At 49.7% G+C, this 17,496-nt stretch overlaps 2 protein-coding genes across 2 annotated transcripts; both read left to right on the top strand.

Annotated features, from left to right (window-relative positions):
• Positions 1-676: 676 nt before the first annotated feature.
• On the top strand, positions 677-10,404 carry atg16l1 (ATG16 autophagy related 16-like 1 (S. cerevisiae)). Its single transcript, XM_077566063.1, has 20 exons — positions 677-826; positions 1,992-2,102; positions 3,949-4,045; positions 4,121-4,232; positions 4,567-4,640; positions 4,727-4,796; positions 5,365-5,546; positions 5,649-5,714; positions 5,782-5,868; positions 6,150-6,209; positions 6,280-6,382; positions 6,613-6,718; positions 7,137-7,207; positions 7,621-7,692; positions 8,546-8,666; positions 8,737-8,842; positions 8,912-9,061; positions 9,147-9,194; positions 9,418-9,519; positions 9,873-10,404. Exons 1-20 carry the CDS (start codon positions 778-780, stop codon positions 9,964-9,966), a joined length of 1,881 nt encoding a protein of 626 aa, XP_077422189.1. The 5' UTR covers positions 677-777; the 3' UTR covers positions 9,967-10,404.
• LOC144052186 (S-arrestin-like) lies at positions 10,344-17,415 on the top strand. Its single transcript, XM_077566065.1, has 15 exons — positions 10,344-10,485; positions 10,903-10,963; positions 11,174-11,218; positions 12,172-12,371; positions 13,102-13,161; positions 13,239-13,306; positions 13,369-13,504; positions 13,570-13,654; positions 13,722-13,794; positions 14,866-15,003; positions 15,508-15,585; positions 15,668-15,682; positions 15,942-15,994; positions 16,506-16,518; positions 16,616-17,415. The coding sequence occupies exons 1-15, from the start codon at positions 10,438-10,440 to the stop codon at positions 16,704-16,706; spliced, it is 1,164 nt and encodes a 387-aa protein (XP_077422191.1). The 5' UTR covers positions 10,344-10,437; the 3' UTR covers positions 16,707-17,415.
• Positions 17,416-17,496: the final 81 nt, after the last annotated feature.

A 17,496-nucleotide genomic window follows, 5' to 3' on the forward strand; every position in this document is an offset into this window, starting at 1 on the left:
CTATCCAGAGATTTTTCAAATTAGGGTTAGTGTTTGAATAATACATATCTTGTTGAGCCATAGTCAGAAATGATGTTATCATTGTCGCAAATTGATTGTATTTCTTTTTGGTACACTGACATTTTGGTTTTGGTTTGCTAAATGAAAAAGTCGGCCTCCCAACGTTTGAACGTGCCATGTAACTATGTTCTAACGTGTTTTTTAATACTTTTTTTCCCCTTCCTGGCGTGGTAGCTTTCCTAAACCCGAAAAAAAGACGAGACGCTCAAGACGCTCGCCTGACGTCATTTTCCCGCGACGGCCCGGAAGCAGCGACCCCCCCAAGAGCCAAAATGGAGCCGAGGCGCAGTGAGCAAAGTGAGGGAAGTGATATCGGCTGGGAAAGCAAACGGAGCATTTTGACGGGCTAAAGAACGAAGTTAAACAAGGCCCTTAGCAACGCCGGTAGGTATTAATCTTGTCTTTGACGTCGCCAGGGCCAAAGCGCGCGCGGGTATTTACGGCTACTTTAGCATGCTAACATGTTGAGTCACGACACTTTTTGCCGAAAGATGCTCAAAATATTCCCTAAACTTCGTGGCCTCGTTATGTTCGTCCGTAAAGAATCCCGTTTTTTATTCCTATTTCTTTCCTTGACTTGAACGTGACGTCGACGACGTTGCGCTGCTCCCACAACACGTGACAACCAGGAAAACAAATGTCTGGCGAGCATCTCAACTTTGAACGCTCCTCTGCCTTCAGACACGACACGCGCGGTTCGAACGTGAGGGCGATGGAATGGACTTGTCCGTGGTCAAAACATCACAAGGCAACGCAAGATTGCACAGTAATTACTTACGGATAGGCAGCGGTTGTTTTGCCGTGACCGGCAACTCCTGCTGGCGTTATTTTGTTTTGCTGTGCTGGGCCTGCCGCACGAGATACGCCTCTTGTTTTCCCATTTCACATCCCTCAATATATTTCAAGTCGATTTTGCGTTTGAGCCCAATTGACAATTCAGAACATCCGGGCATTTCTGATAGTTCTCTCCCCAATGCGACGCAAATGCTTCCTTTACACGATGAAAACAAACGGCGGATTGTATTGCTTTTGTTTGTGACTCGCACGCAAACCGGGCAGATTGTTCTAGTGGTCATTTCATCGCATTCGGAAATCAAAATAATCCTCGCAAATCATTTTACAACGACCCAAAGTCCAATGCTTTTTAATGAACGCAGAGGGTCCTTTCACAGAGTAAGACCGCCATTTTGATTTGTGACGTCATCTCGGAATTGCCAATAGCTTCCAGGTCATGTGACTTATTTACTCAAAATGGGTGTGGAATCATAGTACTTGGCCTGCCGCATGTCATACGACACAAATGTAACGATGAGCCTTTTCGTTCAATAGCTTCCAGATCATGTGACCCATTTACTCTAAATCAACGTGCGATGATCGTGTACATTTAACCATAACTTCTGCAATAGGGGCACACTAAAATGAGTTTGTCCGGATACGTCGCGAATCTCCAACTTGAAACTAACGTTCCGTGGTCTGTCTTCCAGATGACTGTCTGGAGCCGTCACAACTTTTTTGTCACAACTTTGCTACACCAAACTGTTCAATTCTTCAATGAACACGTGAAACAAAACGGCTCGTTTCCAACTCTTGACTGGCTGCGAGAAGTTGTAAACAAACGCGGGGGAGTACAATGAAAAGGTCCAAAGTGGTATTTTGTGACACGGAGGAATAAAGCCGGGCGAGCGCTCCACCTACGAGCCGGTGCACGTTCACCGCCGCAAAATTTGTGCTTGCAGTTTTCGCGCAAATCAGCGTTACTGATAATATTCACGTCACGTCAGACACATTTAATCCCGTATTCTGCCAATACTTGCATAATGCAACCCGTTGTCAGGTTCAGATCGTGGATGGACAGCTGTCAATCTTAGATCACGCCAGTCTTGCTATAAATGAAGACTGCTGTTAATGGTGCTTGCCTTTGTGCGTTTAAGGGGTGATGGCGCAGCGATGCGGCGCCTGCACGTGGAAGCGACACATCTGCGAGCAACTCAAGCTTCGCGACCGTCTGCAGCGGCACGGCTTCGAAGAGCTCGTCCATCAGTGTGAGTGACTCCGTTGATGGCTGAACGCAGACCAGTAGATGGCGTCAACTTGACCTTGGCGAGCCACGGCCGCTATTTCCACAGGCCACGCAAAAACATTTGTTCCGTAGTATCGATGAGGGCTTCTCCGATTGTTCGATTCCCCCACGTTTTCACAATCATCCTTATCGGCCAGAGTTGAACGTTGAAATATTCGTACCTGCTGACCAGACGGTAAATGCCGTCAAGCAGGGATGGACAATTTATATGCTGGGCGTGGCCACAATTGGTCATCAGCGCTAATGGGGGCCACGTAGCGTCATATACGAATGCGGCTCTTAATATTCATTTCTCGCTGCATGTATGAAAGATGCAGTCTTTAGCATCAATGGCTTTCAACAGTCCTAAAAGAAAGCCTTTTATTAGGCCGGCGGCCCGCCAGGCCTTCGAAGCATCCTGTGAGTTTGTGGCTGCGAGCCTTGCGTGTCTAATTGAGGACACGCCCCACTGATGTCCGCTAGATGTCGCTCTAACTCAATCCAAAAAGCCTTTTTCCTGGCATGCTTGTCACGTGGCCATTTTCTGGGGATGCACCGAAAATGAGAAATGCTTGGCGGGGAAAAAATGATGCCAATTTATTATTAGCGTTGCTTTTATTATGATATTATTATAAAATATTTAGGCCTATTTAGCACAGGCATTTTAACAAAGCGCAATATAAATTGAAATGCGTCCACACCACAGACATCAGAGACATGTTGGCGAATGCTACATTAAACACCAAACGCGGGGTGAGCAACTCAGCACTTTCTGGCGGTGCAATTGCACTGTATAGTCAATGTACAGTAGTTCGCACGGATGCGTGTGGTGCGGACCATGCCTCGCTAACCCTAACCCTCGGCACATTCACCAATTCACCAACCTTTAAATAATAAAGACATTTTTTCGGCTTTGGGAACGGACTGCAAAGTCACTTGCGGCGTCGTGTACAGATCTGCAGTCACCCGGAGATAGCGCTTAGTGTTGACTTGTTTCAAACTCTTGATAGCAATAGTGCTAACATTAGCTAAAGTATTCAGCACGGCCACCAGAATGCAAGTGGAAAAAAAGCGCTCGAGGGGCTCTCATCAAAGAAAAAGAGGAAGACGCTGCAGGAGGAAGAGTGGCTCGCCCGTCGTAGTGCAGAACTCGGCAGAACTCGGCAGCGCTCGCTTTTTCCTCATCGTTTACCAAGCGAACGTCTCCGGTTAGCACAATGAAGCTGCCGGTACTCACAAACGCCAGCGAGCAGCGAGGCGGACACTCACCCCCGTCTTTTGTGTTTCATTCAAACAGAAACTTAATTGCAGCGGGTTTTTTTTTCCGGCTTAAATTTTATTTTGTCCGAAACAGCCGAAAATGCATATTTTTTTGCCATTTTTGGCCGGAAATTTTCAGTGGCCCAATATTCGGTGCATCGCAACAATGGAGGATTAGCGTGTTTGATTGTTGCTGCAGAAGCTTCTGAGCCCGATTTTGCTTTGGCAGCAAATTTTTTGCTCCTCAGCGCCAGCTGCAAGATGGCCGACAGTGTCGAGCACGCCTTCTCAAATCTGCCGCGGAGAAAAACCAGAAGGGAGCTTGTGGAAGCGCGCAAATGTTCAGCCAATCGTGTCAAGTCATTTAAGAAAAGGCAAACGTACATTAGCATCATCATGTTGGGGCCCTTCGAACCGCTTGGAGTGACGGCCGACGACTTGAGCAGCAGAACGGAACGTTGATCGCTTCCGATCCGTCAGCGGTGACGTTACGGGAGTCAAAAAGGAGCCGATGAATGAACGCTTGCCGTTGAAGGTACGCCACAAAGTCCTTTGCGTGCGTCTTCCAGACAATCGTCTGCTGGAGAAGTCAGACCTGCGGGCCGTCCTGTCGGAGCGCTACCAGGCCGACAAGTACGAGGTCGCACGAGGACACGAAGCCGCCACGTGAGCGCCAAAGGCGTGCGTCTCTCCACCGTCGCCGGCTGTGTTTGTACGGCTGACTTGGTGTGTGGCTCGCAGGGCGGCGGCGGACGGCAGTCGCGGCGACGCGCTGGCGCTGCAGCAGGAAATGGCCGACATGAGGATCCGCCATCAGGAGGAGCTGACGGAGCTGCACAAGAAACGAGGCGAGGTGCGTGCGTGCGTGGACGTCCAAAAGTCGGGCTGATTTTGTGCAGGAGCTCGTTTTCGCCGGTGGCCGACCGGCGCCTTCCGGGTTCCTAATTCCAATCCTAACATGTGGCGCCGAATGCCGCGTCTCATCAAATAACTTTTTGCTTTGATTCGGCCATCTTAACGTCATCAACAAAAAATGACTCCCAACGTCCATACACATGGTCAAATGTCAAAGTAAGAGCGCCGTTTGGTGCCATTCAACTCACAACAAGCTGCTTTTCCCCCCAAAAGTCCCCCAAAATTGCCGCAGATGTTGAAAGGCGGCTGTCGCGTGTGCTCTCGTCCCGCAGCTGGCGCAGACCGTCATCGAGCTCAACAATCGGATCCAGCAGAAGGACAAGGAGATTCAGAGCAACGAGGCCAAGTCGGTCGCCGCCTACAGCGAGTGGTGGGCCGCCGGCCCGCTTGCGTGCGCTGACCGCCCGCTCGCTGGCTCGTCTGCTCTTTCAGGATGCTGGAGTATCAGCGGCGGACGGCCGACCTGGAGGGCGACGTTCGAGACCTCAACAACTGCCTGCAGGTACCGCGCTTTGAGGCCGGTGGAAACGCGCCGCATCCATCAAGTAGCGTTCACTTGCATGGCATTGGATTGGCATCCAGTTTCAGCCATCCGTGTTCCAAAGCGCGTATCCTCACCAGGGTCGCTAGCGGGCGTGCTGGAGCCTATCCCAGCTTTCTGTGAGCAGTTAGCGGGGTACACCCTCAACCGCTCCATTGAATTCAAATCAATCATAGAACTTATTATTAGTACTTCATGCGGTCACAATCATCTTTAACGGCCAAATAAGTAGCAAAATGGATTCCAGGAGTTGCGTGTTGACAAATGATTACAAGTTGTAGCGCCTTTTTCAAAGCAGCAAACCGCTAGCTTTGCCTTAGGATGACGATGAGCTTCCCTCTAAACTCCATTGGCAGGCTAATGGCTAGCATCTATGTTGCAGCATTTAGCAGATCTTTGTGCAGCACTCCCACTCATATATTCTTTATCCTCAGCCAAGATTGGCCAATATTTGTGCCACGCTGAGCAACCGGAGTCGAGACGGTATGCATCTGTCGGTCCTGTAGCGTTGTGAGCGTGTGTCGCGCAGGACCTGGAGCGAGCCAACCAGACTCTGAAGGACGAGTACGACGCCCTGCAGATCACCTTCAGCGCTTTGGAGGAGAAACTGAGGAAGACCACGTTGGACAACCAGGAACTGGTCTCGCGCTGGATGGCCGAGAAGGCTCAGGAAGCCAACCAGCTCAACGCCGAGAACGAGAAGGACAGCAGGTAGGTGGAGGGAGGACGGACGGACGGACGGACGGACGGACGGACGGGCGGACCGTCACGTGTCTGACCCTTAACCCGTGCGCTCATCTCGCCCCCTCCCAGACGCAGACAGGCTAAACTGCAGAAGGAGCTGGCGGACGCCGCCAAAGAGCCGCTTCCTGTCGACCCGTTGGTGAACTTGTGGCTAGTCGAGCGGGTGGACGCGGCGCCCGCGCTGACTTGTTGTTCTCCTCAGGGACGACGACATTGAAGTTCTGGCCGAGGATTCCGGGAAGGCGGGCGGGGAGCAGCCGCACGGACGAGCGATCGGCAGGACTCCCAGGTAACGCCAGCGAGTCGGGACAAAACGCCTCCTTCGAGTCAGTTCTCCAAATAAATGACAATTTGAGATGCGAGTTGAATTTGTTCCATCGCCAAACATCGGCATTTCAAAGGGAAATGACCTCATCAGTGGGAAAGGACCATCAATCAATCGCACCCAATAGCCTCAAGGTGGCGTCAAAGTCATACTTTTATGTTGTTTGCGTCAATAAAGCAAAGAAAAAGCCAAGCTGCAAATGATTGTCTCGGGTGCAAGGTGAATCCAAGTTTGTTGTCTTTCAGTAAGAAAATGACGGCGGTGCCCCCTGCTGGTCTGCTGGATTCCATCTCCAACATCTTCGGGTGCGTGGACACACTCGTGACGTGGGTGCGATTGTGTGCGGCTGATTGGACGTCGTCTCTTCCTCTGCAGACGGCGAGGCGCAAACTCCTTGAGTACGTCTCCGGAAAACAGCGAGGTGCCGTCGGGGGCCTGCGTGGAGGTTCGAGTCCCGTCCACGGCGCTCCACGTTTTTGTAAGGAAGCGCACGACTCAATTTTAGTGAAACTCGTCTCGCGCTTTTGTTTTGCTCTGCCAGCAACTCGGTGCCCTAGTGGTAGAGGGTCCGCCCTGACACTGGGAGGTCGTGGGTTCAATCCTCGTACCAAAGGCCATCAAAATGGGAGCCATTTGCCTCCCCGCTTGACACTCAGCATTTAAGGGTTGGAATTGGGGCGTCTCACGCGAGCGGTGTGTTTTGTGCAGGAAGCGCACGACGGCGAGGTGAACGCGGTGCGGTTCAGCCCCGGCTCGCGTGTCTTGGCCACAGGAGGGATGGACCGCAAGGTCAAGCTGTGGGAGGTGGTGTCAGGTGGGTTGCGCGCACGCACGCACGCACACACTTGTGGCAAAAGGTCGATGATGAGCAGTAAAAGGTCTGATGACCCGCAATCCCCTCCCGCCGCCGGCACGCTTCCGAGTGGCAACGCGTCGGCGTACCGGAGGCCTCGCTCACACCAACAGGAAGTGACATCATATCGGGAGTCTGTGCGCAGATCTTCTCAGCTCCTTCTGATCACTTCCAACAACAACAAGCCACCAGATTGAGCGTCCCAGCGGGAGGGGCGGGGCTAATGATTTCCAGTTTTCAAGCTGAGACCTTGAAAAGATTGTTGACGCTGTCGATGAGCTCCATTTTCATGGCTGCGTTGTTACACTTCCACTCTACAAATTGGACTTGTTTTTTCTTGAAGACGCCATTTGTTGAAAGCGTGCGTGCGTGCCTGCAGGTCGCTGTGAGCCCAAAGGAGCGTTGACCGGCAGCAACGCGGGAATCACCTGCATCGACTTTGACAGCGCCGTAAGTCTCCTTTTCCCGCCCCATCACGAATCGTCTGCTCGGCCTCAGTACGACTTCGTTCTCCGACAAGCCAAACGCAAAACATTTCTTGTCATTCGATTCCTTTGCGTCCCAATAGAGGGAGACACTTCCAAAAAAGCTAAATCACTGATCTTTGGGGGGGGGGGGGGGGGGTCACTCTTTTCCTTTTTCTGGTTTAGTGGATGTCTGCTTTGGCGTCGTCTCGCTTCATGTGTGCTGAGAACTTTTCATGCTGCATGACAACAAATAAGAAAGAAACTAACAAAGTCAAATTGAAATAATGAGATGGTGCGTCCTGAGATAAAGACCATGTTGCGGGTTCGCCGCTGGCAAATGGTGGAAGTTGACCGACGCACCCACGTCTGATCATTTGTGTGTGCGTGTGCGTGCAGGGCTCGTACCTGTTGGCCGCCTCCAACGACTTTGCCAGTCGCATCTGGACTCTGGACGACTACAGACTGAGGGTCAGTCGCAGAAAAAGGCCAGTCTTGTTAGTGTGCATGTCGAGGTTGGATGCTTTCATCATTTCCACGATTCCTTCACCACCGTAAAGTAGACCACCTTTTTTTTTCCTTCTTTTTCTTCTCCTTCAAATGTCGTTTGTCCCGTTTTAAGTCTGAGATTGGGACAGGCCGGAATACTCAGTAGTCCAAGTTAGGGTGCAAATGGACAAACAAGTGGAGGTGCAACGATTAAGATAGCGGAAGCTAACGGATCGTCGCATTAATCGACTCTTGATCATCAATCAATCAATCATTTGTCAAACGGTGATTGTCCAAATGGTCGTCGTGTCATCACGTCAACAAAACACCAAGATGGAAATATTAGATTTGATTTGATCAACTCAAGTCAACAAATCATTTTAGTCTTGAAAATGTAAAAACGGACCATTTTCAATTGGCTGAAAGTCACATGATCAGCGAGCTGGTTTCCGATCACGTGATCAGATTGGGACATTTACTAGTGCGCACAAAAAAAACTATTATGGAAGAGGATTTTTGGCGCACGGGGGTGAAAGGTCATGCGGTTGAATATTGGCAAAGGTCTGTGATGAGAAGTAAAAAGTTCTGAAGTGGGACGAGGCAGCTGCCAGGTGGGCTCCCGGCAGCGCCTGCCGTGGTGCTCGAGTGACGCATGTTGCGAGGTCACGCGCCGGCATCGCGCAGCGGCGGGGGGGGCTGCTTGCCATCTCAAACGTCAAACGTCCACTCAGGAGGGGGCGGGGTCATTATTTGGCTCTTGTTTTTTGCCCAGCGTGTGATGTCATCTTGCGAAAGCTGCGTTTCCACTCTTGAACGTAACTTTTGGTCTGGACAGCACACGCTGACGGGACACAGCGGGAAGGTTCTGTCGGCCCGCTTCCTGTTGGACAACACTCGCATCGTGTCGGGAAGCTACGATCGAACCCTCAAAGTGTGGGACCTCCGCAGCAAAGTCTGTACGTGATTGGCCGCCGCTCGCTCGCTCGTATGGCGTGACTCCGCCGACCTCCGCTTTGTGTCCGGCAGGCATGAAGACGGTGTTCACCGGCTCCAGCTGCAATGACTTGGTGTGCACCGAGCAGTGCGTCATGAGCGGCCATTTTGACAAGAAGGTCCGCTTCTGGGACATCAGGTCAGTGAGCTGCGCCAGTCGAGTTTGGGGGAATTTGGCAAATCCGATCCCACGCTGCTTTGGTTTCAGGGCGGAGAGCAGCGTGCGGGAGTTGGAGCTTCTGGGCCGGGTGACGTCTTTGGACCTGAACCACGAGCGCACCGAGCTGCTCACCTGCTCCAGAGACGACCTGCTCCAGATCGTCGACCTGCGCACCAACGCCGTCCGGCAGACTCTCAGGTCCGTCTTTGAAGAGCGCGCCGCGGGGCTTGAAAAGCGACTTGTTGTGACCCGAACGCGCTCACGCTTGTCTTGTCGTCTTCAGCGCCGACGGCTTCAAGTGCGGCGCCGACTGGACCCGAGTCACCTTCAGGTGGGTTGCCTCGCAAAGTCCAAATGGCAATCAACACTTTGTTGATTTCAAAATTGCCTTGAGAATGTGCTGGCTCCTCTTTGTTTTCCTGTCGTTATCGTACTGCCCTCGCTGACTGCTTCCCTTCTTCTGCTTCCTGATGCCCGTTTTCATTGTTTTGGCATCCAAACATTAGCTTTAGCACGGCTAGCTTGCGTGAAGATGTTTGTGACTTTGCTTTTAGTCCCGATGGCAACTTTGTGGCGGGCGGCTCGGCAGACGGCGCGCTGTACATCTGGAACGTTCTCACGGGGAAAGTGGAGCGAACGCTGGATCGCAATCACAAGTAAGACGGCCCCGCCTGGCTCGGGCCCCGCCCATTCCCGAGTCACGTGACTTGAGCGCACGCACATTTGCATGTTGCAGTTATTGGTAAGGTAACATGAATTCCGAGATTTGTTTGTAAATGTTTGAAGAGAAATTGCTTCAAATTGTCTTTTTTTTTTTTTTTCATACTTAAAATAATATTTGACAGGATTGTTTGACATTCCACTCGATGTATAAAGACTGTCGGATTTTTTGTTTTCCCTGGGAAAAAAAGTGATTTTTTTGGGGTGTACGTGTGGCATATTTGCATACGTATTGACTTTGACGCTGCCAATATTTTGTCACTCAAGTTGTTGTCGTTGCATCCTGCAGCTCGGCCATCAACGCCGTTTCGTGGTCGCCGTCGGGCGTGTACGTGAGCAGCGTGGAGAAGGGCAGCAAGGCCATCCTGTGGTCGGACGTGTGACGGGAGGACCGGACTGCATCTCGCCGCCGCCCACACCTTTTTTTTTCTTTTTCTTTTTTAACGCGGGCAGTCCGCCGGCCGAGACGACGGCTGGCTGTGCCGCGGCGCACGTGTACGGAACGCCAACAAACTCTTTTAGCGTAACGTGTGAGCGAGCGGGACCGTTGACTCGTCAGTCTCACGTTGACTTTTGTACACACGGCAAGTGAATAAAGACGTCCAAGCCATGTGGGCTTCCTAAGCTTCAGTGACGAGGACGAAACGTGATGCTGATGCGGCCATTCGTAAGCAGATTAGCGTCTTTATAAAAGTCGGACAGGCTGAGGCAGGTCATCAGTTTTCATCTTCGTCATCTTCATCATCATCAGGCCTGTCCGTCCGCTCCACTCTGATCTCCGAGTGCGACTGAGGAATAAAATTTGTGATTGCAAAATTGAAGCCGGTCTTGTGAAGTCTTGCAGGTCCGCGGAAATGAGTGGCAAGCGAGCGGTCTTCAAAAAAGCGTCCCGGGACAAGTCGGTAAGTTGTTGTCATTCCGATTGTGGACCACTTGCTGTACGGTAGCAACGTGACATGTGGCAGCCATCTTTGTGGAATTTTCTTTCCCCAAAAAAGAATGAAAGCTCCCTGACAAATGAATTTGGCCAAGTAAGAGGAGTGACGTAGTCGCGCTGTCGGCAGCTCACAATTTGCACCTTTTTCAACTGCAAATTGTTCAGGGCCGACTTGTGACGTGACCCGACTTCAAGGAAGCTTGTAGCAACGCAGCACGCGGGGGCGACCTATCCGGAAGTGGTGTGTGCGCGTGTGTGTGTGTGTGAGATTTGTGGGCCACTTTGGCAAGTTTGGAAGATGTGTGCTGAGCTCACGATCCGTCGGCCATGCTGACGTGGAAGCTTGCATCATCTTCCGCATCATCTTCATGTGCTGTGGCAGGTGACCATCTACATGCCCAGCAGAGACTTTGTGGACCGCTGCGACCACGTGGATCCAGTGGGTGAGTGCCCGCCGCTTTCCGTCACCTCACAAGGGGACAAAAGTTGGACTTGACCCATACGAAGGTCACCGTCCCTGGAAATGACTGGCAAATGCCGCATCGCTGCCATCTACTGGTGGCTGCGCATCACTCAAGTTGTCCCCCATCTTGAACTTGATTCACGGAGCAGAAGGCATGTTGACTTGTATCTTGCGCTTTGTGGCCTTCCAGACGGCGTGCTCGTCATCGACCCTTCGCAGCTGAGCGGAAAACGAGGTCAGTCAGTGGACCCGCGTTGACACCCGTGGAAAAGAAAGTACAGCGGTGCCTTGAGATGCGAGTGGTGCAACTCTGCACTTTGCACACATAGGAGGCGTTGTTAGTTTTTGTTTTCGAAATGAGCAGCAATTTGGCAGATGGCGTTAGTCAATATTCTTCCAAAAAGAAGCTTCCGGATGTTTAACGTCCGTCCCAGCTGAGGTTTGTAGCATAAAGAATGACTTCTTGCGTACTGAAAGCCGCAGTTTTAGCATCATGCCAACAAACATTTCAATATGCTATTGACATGCTAACGGTTAGCATCATTAGTTGCGGCTTTTGAAGCAACAGATAATTGAGCACAAACCCATAATGACAGATGCGATAACAATGTTGCCAGGCATATTTTGTGAGCCAAATGTCATATTTGTCTGCCCAAGTCCTTTTTGAACATTTTAACAAGTGGAGTCCAATCGAACGCAATTCAACCTGCATAGCTCCGTGACATGAAACGCAATTTTGAGCAAAGTGACACGTACTGGCAGTTATGCTAGCACGTCTTGCCGAGTCATTGACAATAGTAAAAAACAAAACACAAAAACGTTGGATTGCGAGTGACTGCAGAACTGGATTCTCATTATACAGACAATACCGCCCCCTGGTGGCCAAGACACCAGAAGGAGCAGCACCAGGAATTGTTTTCATTTTTCCCTTTCGGACAATCATTGTGGCAATTTTCAACCTCCATAATTACACCCGAAAATAATTGAATTGCAGCATGAAGTCACCATGTGCACTCTTGAATCTCGTCTCTTCTAAAAGGAATTTGCGTGAATTTGCGTTCATCTCCACGAGGGAAGATGATTTGAGTTAAGAGCGCAGTCGGGCACATCATTTAACTGTCATGTCAAGGCAGCTGTCGTCGGTGCCGTTCCGTCTCCGCGACGGCGTCCAACGTTTTGTGCTTGCAGTCTACGTGATGTTGACGTGCACGTTCGTGTACGGCCGGCGGGACGCGGACGTGATGGGCGTGGCCTTCCGCCGCGACCTGTTTGTGGCCACACGCCAGGTTTTCCCGGAGCTGCAGGACAAGGAGCAGCTGACGCACAGCAAAATTCAGGAAAAGCTGCTGAGGAAACTGGGCCGCGACGCCTTCCCCTTCTTCCTGGAGGTCAGTCCGCTCCTCAACTGGCGCCAAACACAAACAAACACATTGGAGGAAATAAACATTGATTGAAATAGGACATCTTGTCTTTTGAAAATACTGGCAACAGTAACATTTGCAAACAAAAGCTCAAAACATTTAACAGCAACTTAAAGCAATAAAAGTAGATGACTAATTATTTAAGGAACGTTGTTGTTTTGCGTGTGTTCTGTTAGACAACAAAAAGAATTTTAGTTGACACAATATTTAGTGACGTGTTTTGTTTCTAATTGAATAAAAAAAAAAGTAACTAATCATGAAAAGAGCAACATTCTTATGATCTCGGGTCAGGCGTGTGCTTGCAAGCTTATTTTCACAAAATAACGACCACTAAAATTCCAAAACAGATTTGTAAACAAAATAACAATGGAAATACTTTTAAGAAAACAAAATGTTCCCCAATGGAGACGATGAGCTTGATTTCAAATGAATTAGTTTGCTTATTTCAACCGCAAGGAGGAAAGTCAATTGAATGCGACGTCAACGTCAAAAAAGAAAGAAAAAAAAGTCACCAGATGACGTTGCATACAAGCGGGTTTGTAAAATAGTTCTTTCGGGTTTTTACTCCACAAATGTTTGCTTGCTTTTGGAATCTTGCAAATGCCAGACAGCATTTTTTTCCCACAAAATAAAAATGGACTGTGAACAATCCAAAGTCATTGTAAGAAGGATTTCAAACGTGTTGTTGTGGTTTCAGTTCCCGGACAACCTGCCCAACTCGGTCACGCTGCAGCCCGCTCCGTCGGATGTGGGAAAGGTCGCCGTCCGTCGGCGCGCCCAGCGCTTTGCCGCAGGTGCTAGCGCGCTAAGCTAACGTGGGCTGTCGCTTTGCAGAAATGCGCAGTGGAGTTCCAGCTGAAAGCGTTCTGCGCGGATGATCCCAACCACGACCCGGACAAACGGTCAGTGGGTGTCGTGTTGCGCGGCCGGCCTGCGTTTGTCAGACGTGTCGCTCGTTTGCCAGGAGTTCGGTCGGCCTCACCATCCGCAAGATCCAGTACGCTGGGCGGGACGTGGAGGCGTCGCCGGTGGCCCAGACCAACTTTGACTTCCTGATGTGCGACAAACCTCTTTGCGTTAAACTGAGTCTGCCCAAAGAGGTCAGCGAGGTCGCCGGCTCTTCGCTTTTTGCTTGCCGTCCCGCTCAAACGGCGTTTGCACGCAGACCTTCCACCACGGCGAGCCGGTGCGGGCCGAGGTGGAGATCGCCAACGGCTCCAACAGGAAGGTGAAGGACATCAGCCTGTCAGGTACGCACGCACGCACGCCGGCTTTGCTGGCGCCGCCTTGGTCATCGTGTGCGTGTGGCGTTCGCAGTGGAGCAGGTGACCCACGTCATCCTCTACTCCAACGACAAGTACGTCAAGTCGGTGGCCAAAGAGGAAAGCGGGTAAGAGACTCAAACCAACACCGGCGCTAATTTCATCGTCTCGCTTCAAATTGCGCCTCAACACGAAATGCTTGCTCGTCTTCTTCTTCACCAAATGAACTCCTTTGCTTACTTACTCGTGTTGTTGTAGTGAAAAAACATCACCACTCAAAGCAAGACGAACGAATATCCAGACTGAGACATCCAGGAAAAATCACAAAAACTAAACAAAATGGCCGCTACCTTTTCTTTTTCTTTCATTAGGTTTTCAACAAAGCCAAAATGTGCTTGTTGCTTTTGCAACAAATGTGAAATGTAAGCACATTTGTGGTTTGACTTCAAATTTGCTGGTCTGGCCTTCATCAAAAATGTCAAGTCTGCTCTGTCCAAGACACATCTGCAGAACTACAAAAAAAAGTAGTACAACAAAAATGCTGACCTTTTTCCTAACATAAGTCATTGTTTTGAATGTTTCTAAGCCAATTTACTGACCATGCGCCTTCTGCCCGTTTCCATCTGTGTTGAGGGGACTCCGTCGCTGTAGGTGGCGCTATACACCATAGCGATGTGATCCAGCAGTCATTGAAAAGAAGAAGAAGAAGACCAGGAAGCAACTGCGCCGTGCGTCGTATGAGTTTGCTTTTGAAATTCTTCAACCGCAGCGTCTCTCTGCCGTTTTCCATCTAAAATTGCATGAATATTCGCTTTCGATTTCTGTATGGTCGCTTGCCCAAACATACCTTACTTTATCGTCCCACATTGTTTTGGGACTACAAACGTACGTGTGATGTAATATCCGGTTAAGACGTGACACGTGTATCCGGTCTTGTTTCCATCGCCCAAGTTCGCATTTTCCTTTTTTCGACACGCTTCAAAATCCATCCAAAATCTAAGTGTCAAAAACGTTTTTGCACATTTCTGGTGTTTCTTGAAAATTCAAATAAAAATGCTTGGCTGGAAACCCAATGATTGTCAATAATTATGAATAATTATTGATGACAAATAATGGGGATGATCATTTTGGCCATAATTGTGCAGCTCCAATTTCTTCAGTTGTGACTTGTTTGTGACGTGTGTGTTGTACGGCGTCAGCGACGGCGTGGCGCCGGGTTCGAGCTTGGCCAAGTCATACACCTTGTACCCGCGTCTGGAGCACAACAAGGACCGGCGAGGACTGGCGCTGGACGGACACCTCAAGCATCAAGACACCAACTTGGCTTCCTCCAGCATGTGAGAAACGTTAGCGTTAGCCTTAGCAATGCCGAGCCGGTTGCTATGACAACCGGGGCCAAGCAGCGGCCCTTGCGGTCCAATCACACAATTGAGCAAATAAAAGTGCAGAAGACGCTTTTTGAGGACACTTTCCACTCTGCCGCCCACTTCATACACGGGTATGAAGGGACGGACGGTCAAGAAAGTGGAGCTTTTTGGAAGTGATGAGACCAAATTTTGCAAAGATGCTTCGTCACGAAAAGGAAAAAAAAATTGGCTTGGCCAACCAGTCAAATCGGACACTGACGTTGTAAACATCTTTTTGAGTAGTTGCACTAACGGGGAAAACTCACCTGTTGCCGCTTCACATTCACACAAAAAAGATTTTCACGCTTGTCAACACCACTTCATCCACGACATTGTTGTGCGTGCCTGCGCTTGCCGTCTTGACAATCGGCGTCATCGCGGTGAGGTCGACGTTTCTCGATGGGCGAAGCGTCAACTTTGCAATCATGAGTGCAGGGTGAAGCGGGAGGTGCTGAAGGAGCTTCAGGGCATGTTGGTGTCTTACAAGCTGCTCTTGAAGATGACGGCGGCGGGGTAACGTTTTCCTTTCACACACTTTGCTGCATCCTTTCAGCACACCTGACTTTCTCCCGTTTCTCTCTGTGCCGTCCGGCAGACCTTTGGGATCCAGGTACGCGCGCGTACACACTTGTCTTTGTATCATGGTGGGGACATCTCATTGCCATGATGCATTTCCTAGCCCCTCCCCCTAACCCCAACCATCTAAACCTAAACTCGAAAGTCTTGACCTTCAAAAAGAGGTCTCTGAACTTGAGGACCAGCAAAATGTCCCCTCAATTTCAAGTCCGTCCCCACAATGATGGTTCAACCTGGAAAAACACGCCCACAATGTAGCCAAAACTTAATTGTGTGTGTGTTCCCCACTGCAGCGAGGTGTGCGTGGAGCTTCCTTTCCGATTGATGCATCCCCAACCCGAAGCCGGTACGTGCCGTCCTCTTGCGTCACCATGACAAGCGCTCACATCGCATGTGTGTGCGTGATAATCCGATTACCAGTTGCACCGTCAGCTTGAGGCGCGTCATGTGATTAGCGTGTTTGTCCTGCAAGAAATGTCGAGTCGTCACGACGGCATCTCGCACGCGTTTGACAATCAAGTCCAGAGAAATACGATGACGTGCGATCACGCCATCGCTGGCGTTGCAAAACGCCGTCTTACGTCAGATTGAAGTTGTTGCTTGAGCGAACTCGTCACAAAATCAAAATACAAAATGTCTTCAAAGACGACAAGATCATTTTGTGATGGTCGACCAAATCTGTGCGTCATCATTTGGCTCCAATTGATTGTCGTTTGTGGCCAAATGAAAGGCGTCCTCGATGTTTTCTTTGGAGGGCCCCAAAAAGTGTTGCGGGCCCCAAAAAGTGTTGAGGGCCTCACGTCTGCTTGGGCGCATGTTGGACAAAATTGTGACTTTTCTTGTCTTTCTGATTTCAGCCAAAGACAGCAAGTAAGTTGCCGTCTTCATTTCACGTCAACTTTTGCTGCAATTTGTTCTCGCACGTCTTGTCATCTTTTTTTTTTTTTTTTTGCTTTGTGGGTCGCAGCGAGTGCGATGACATCACCTTTGAGGATTTCAAACGTTCCTTCCTTCGCGGCGTCATCGGGGACGACGACGATGTCGATGACGACGCCTGAACTCCAAAGATGGCGCACGCACGCACGCACGCACAAAAAGCTTACTAGACGACGACGACCTAATTTCAAAATTCATACCATCCATTAATTTTCCTTTTCAGAGTCCAACCGTCTCGTTCCTATACATTCATGTCAAAATACAATTGGACCTTAAAGCCTAAATGTTTTTTTTTTTTGTATCTTGCTGGTTCACAGTAATTTAATAATTTTTTCCTGAAAAACCTGACTTGTTGCACTTAAAGACAATTCATAATCGTTTTCATTTACAGTCCCATTGATTTAAAGAAACCAAAATGAAATATGCTCAATAAAAGACAGCCGGGATCGGCTCCAGCACACCCGGCATTCTCGTGAGGAGAAACGGTTCACAACATGCTAACAAAAGTGCGACTAATCCTTCAAGAGTCCAATTGAATGATGAATCCAAACTAATGGGATCCCTTGTGACTGGAATCCATTTTTTTTTTTTTTACTCAATCGATAAGTCGCCCTGTTGACAATTCAAGGCGATCGCTAATCAAACAGTAACCGGTCATTCCCTGTAATGCCACAAGATGGCGGCAAAGGACTACTTAAGTGAAAGTGAAGCTTTATTTTTGCTGTAGCGAATTTCATGAACAAGAAGGTCACGATGCGCTTCTTCACATTTGAAGGCTCAAGACGTTTACAGCCGCAAAGTAGAGAAATAAAAGATGGCTTGTGAAAAGAACATGCGGTGTAAGAAAAGGTTCTTTGAAATGCTTCTTCTCGTTCGAGTTGCAATCTTTCACACTCGGCACACTTCAACATG

Source organism: Vanacampus margaritifer, chromosome 5 (genome assembly GCF_051991255.1).
Source record: "Vanacampus margaritifer isolate UIUO_Vmar chromosome 5, RoL_Vmar_1.0, whole genome shotgun sequence".
NCBI classification, from domain to species: Eukaryota; Metazoa; Chordata; class Actinopteri; order Syngnathiformes; family Syngnathidae; genus Vanacampus; species Vanacampus margaritifer.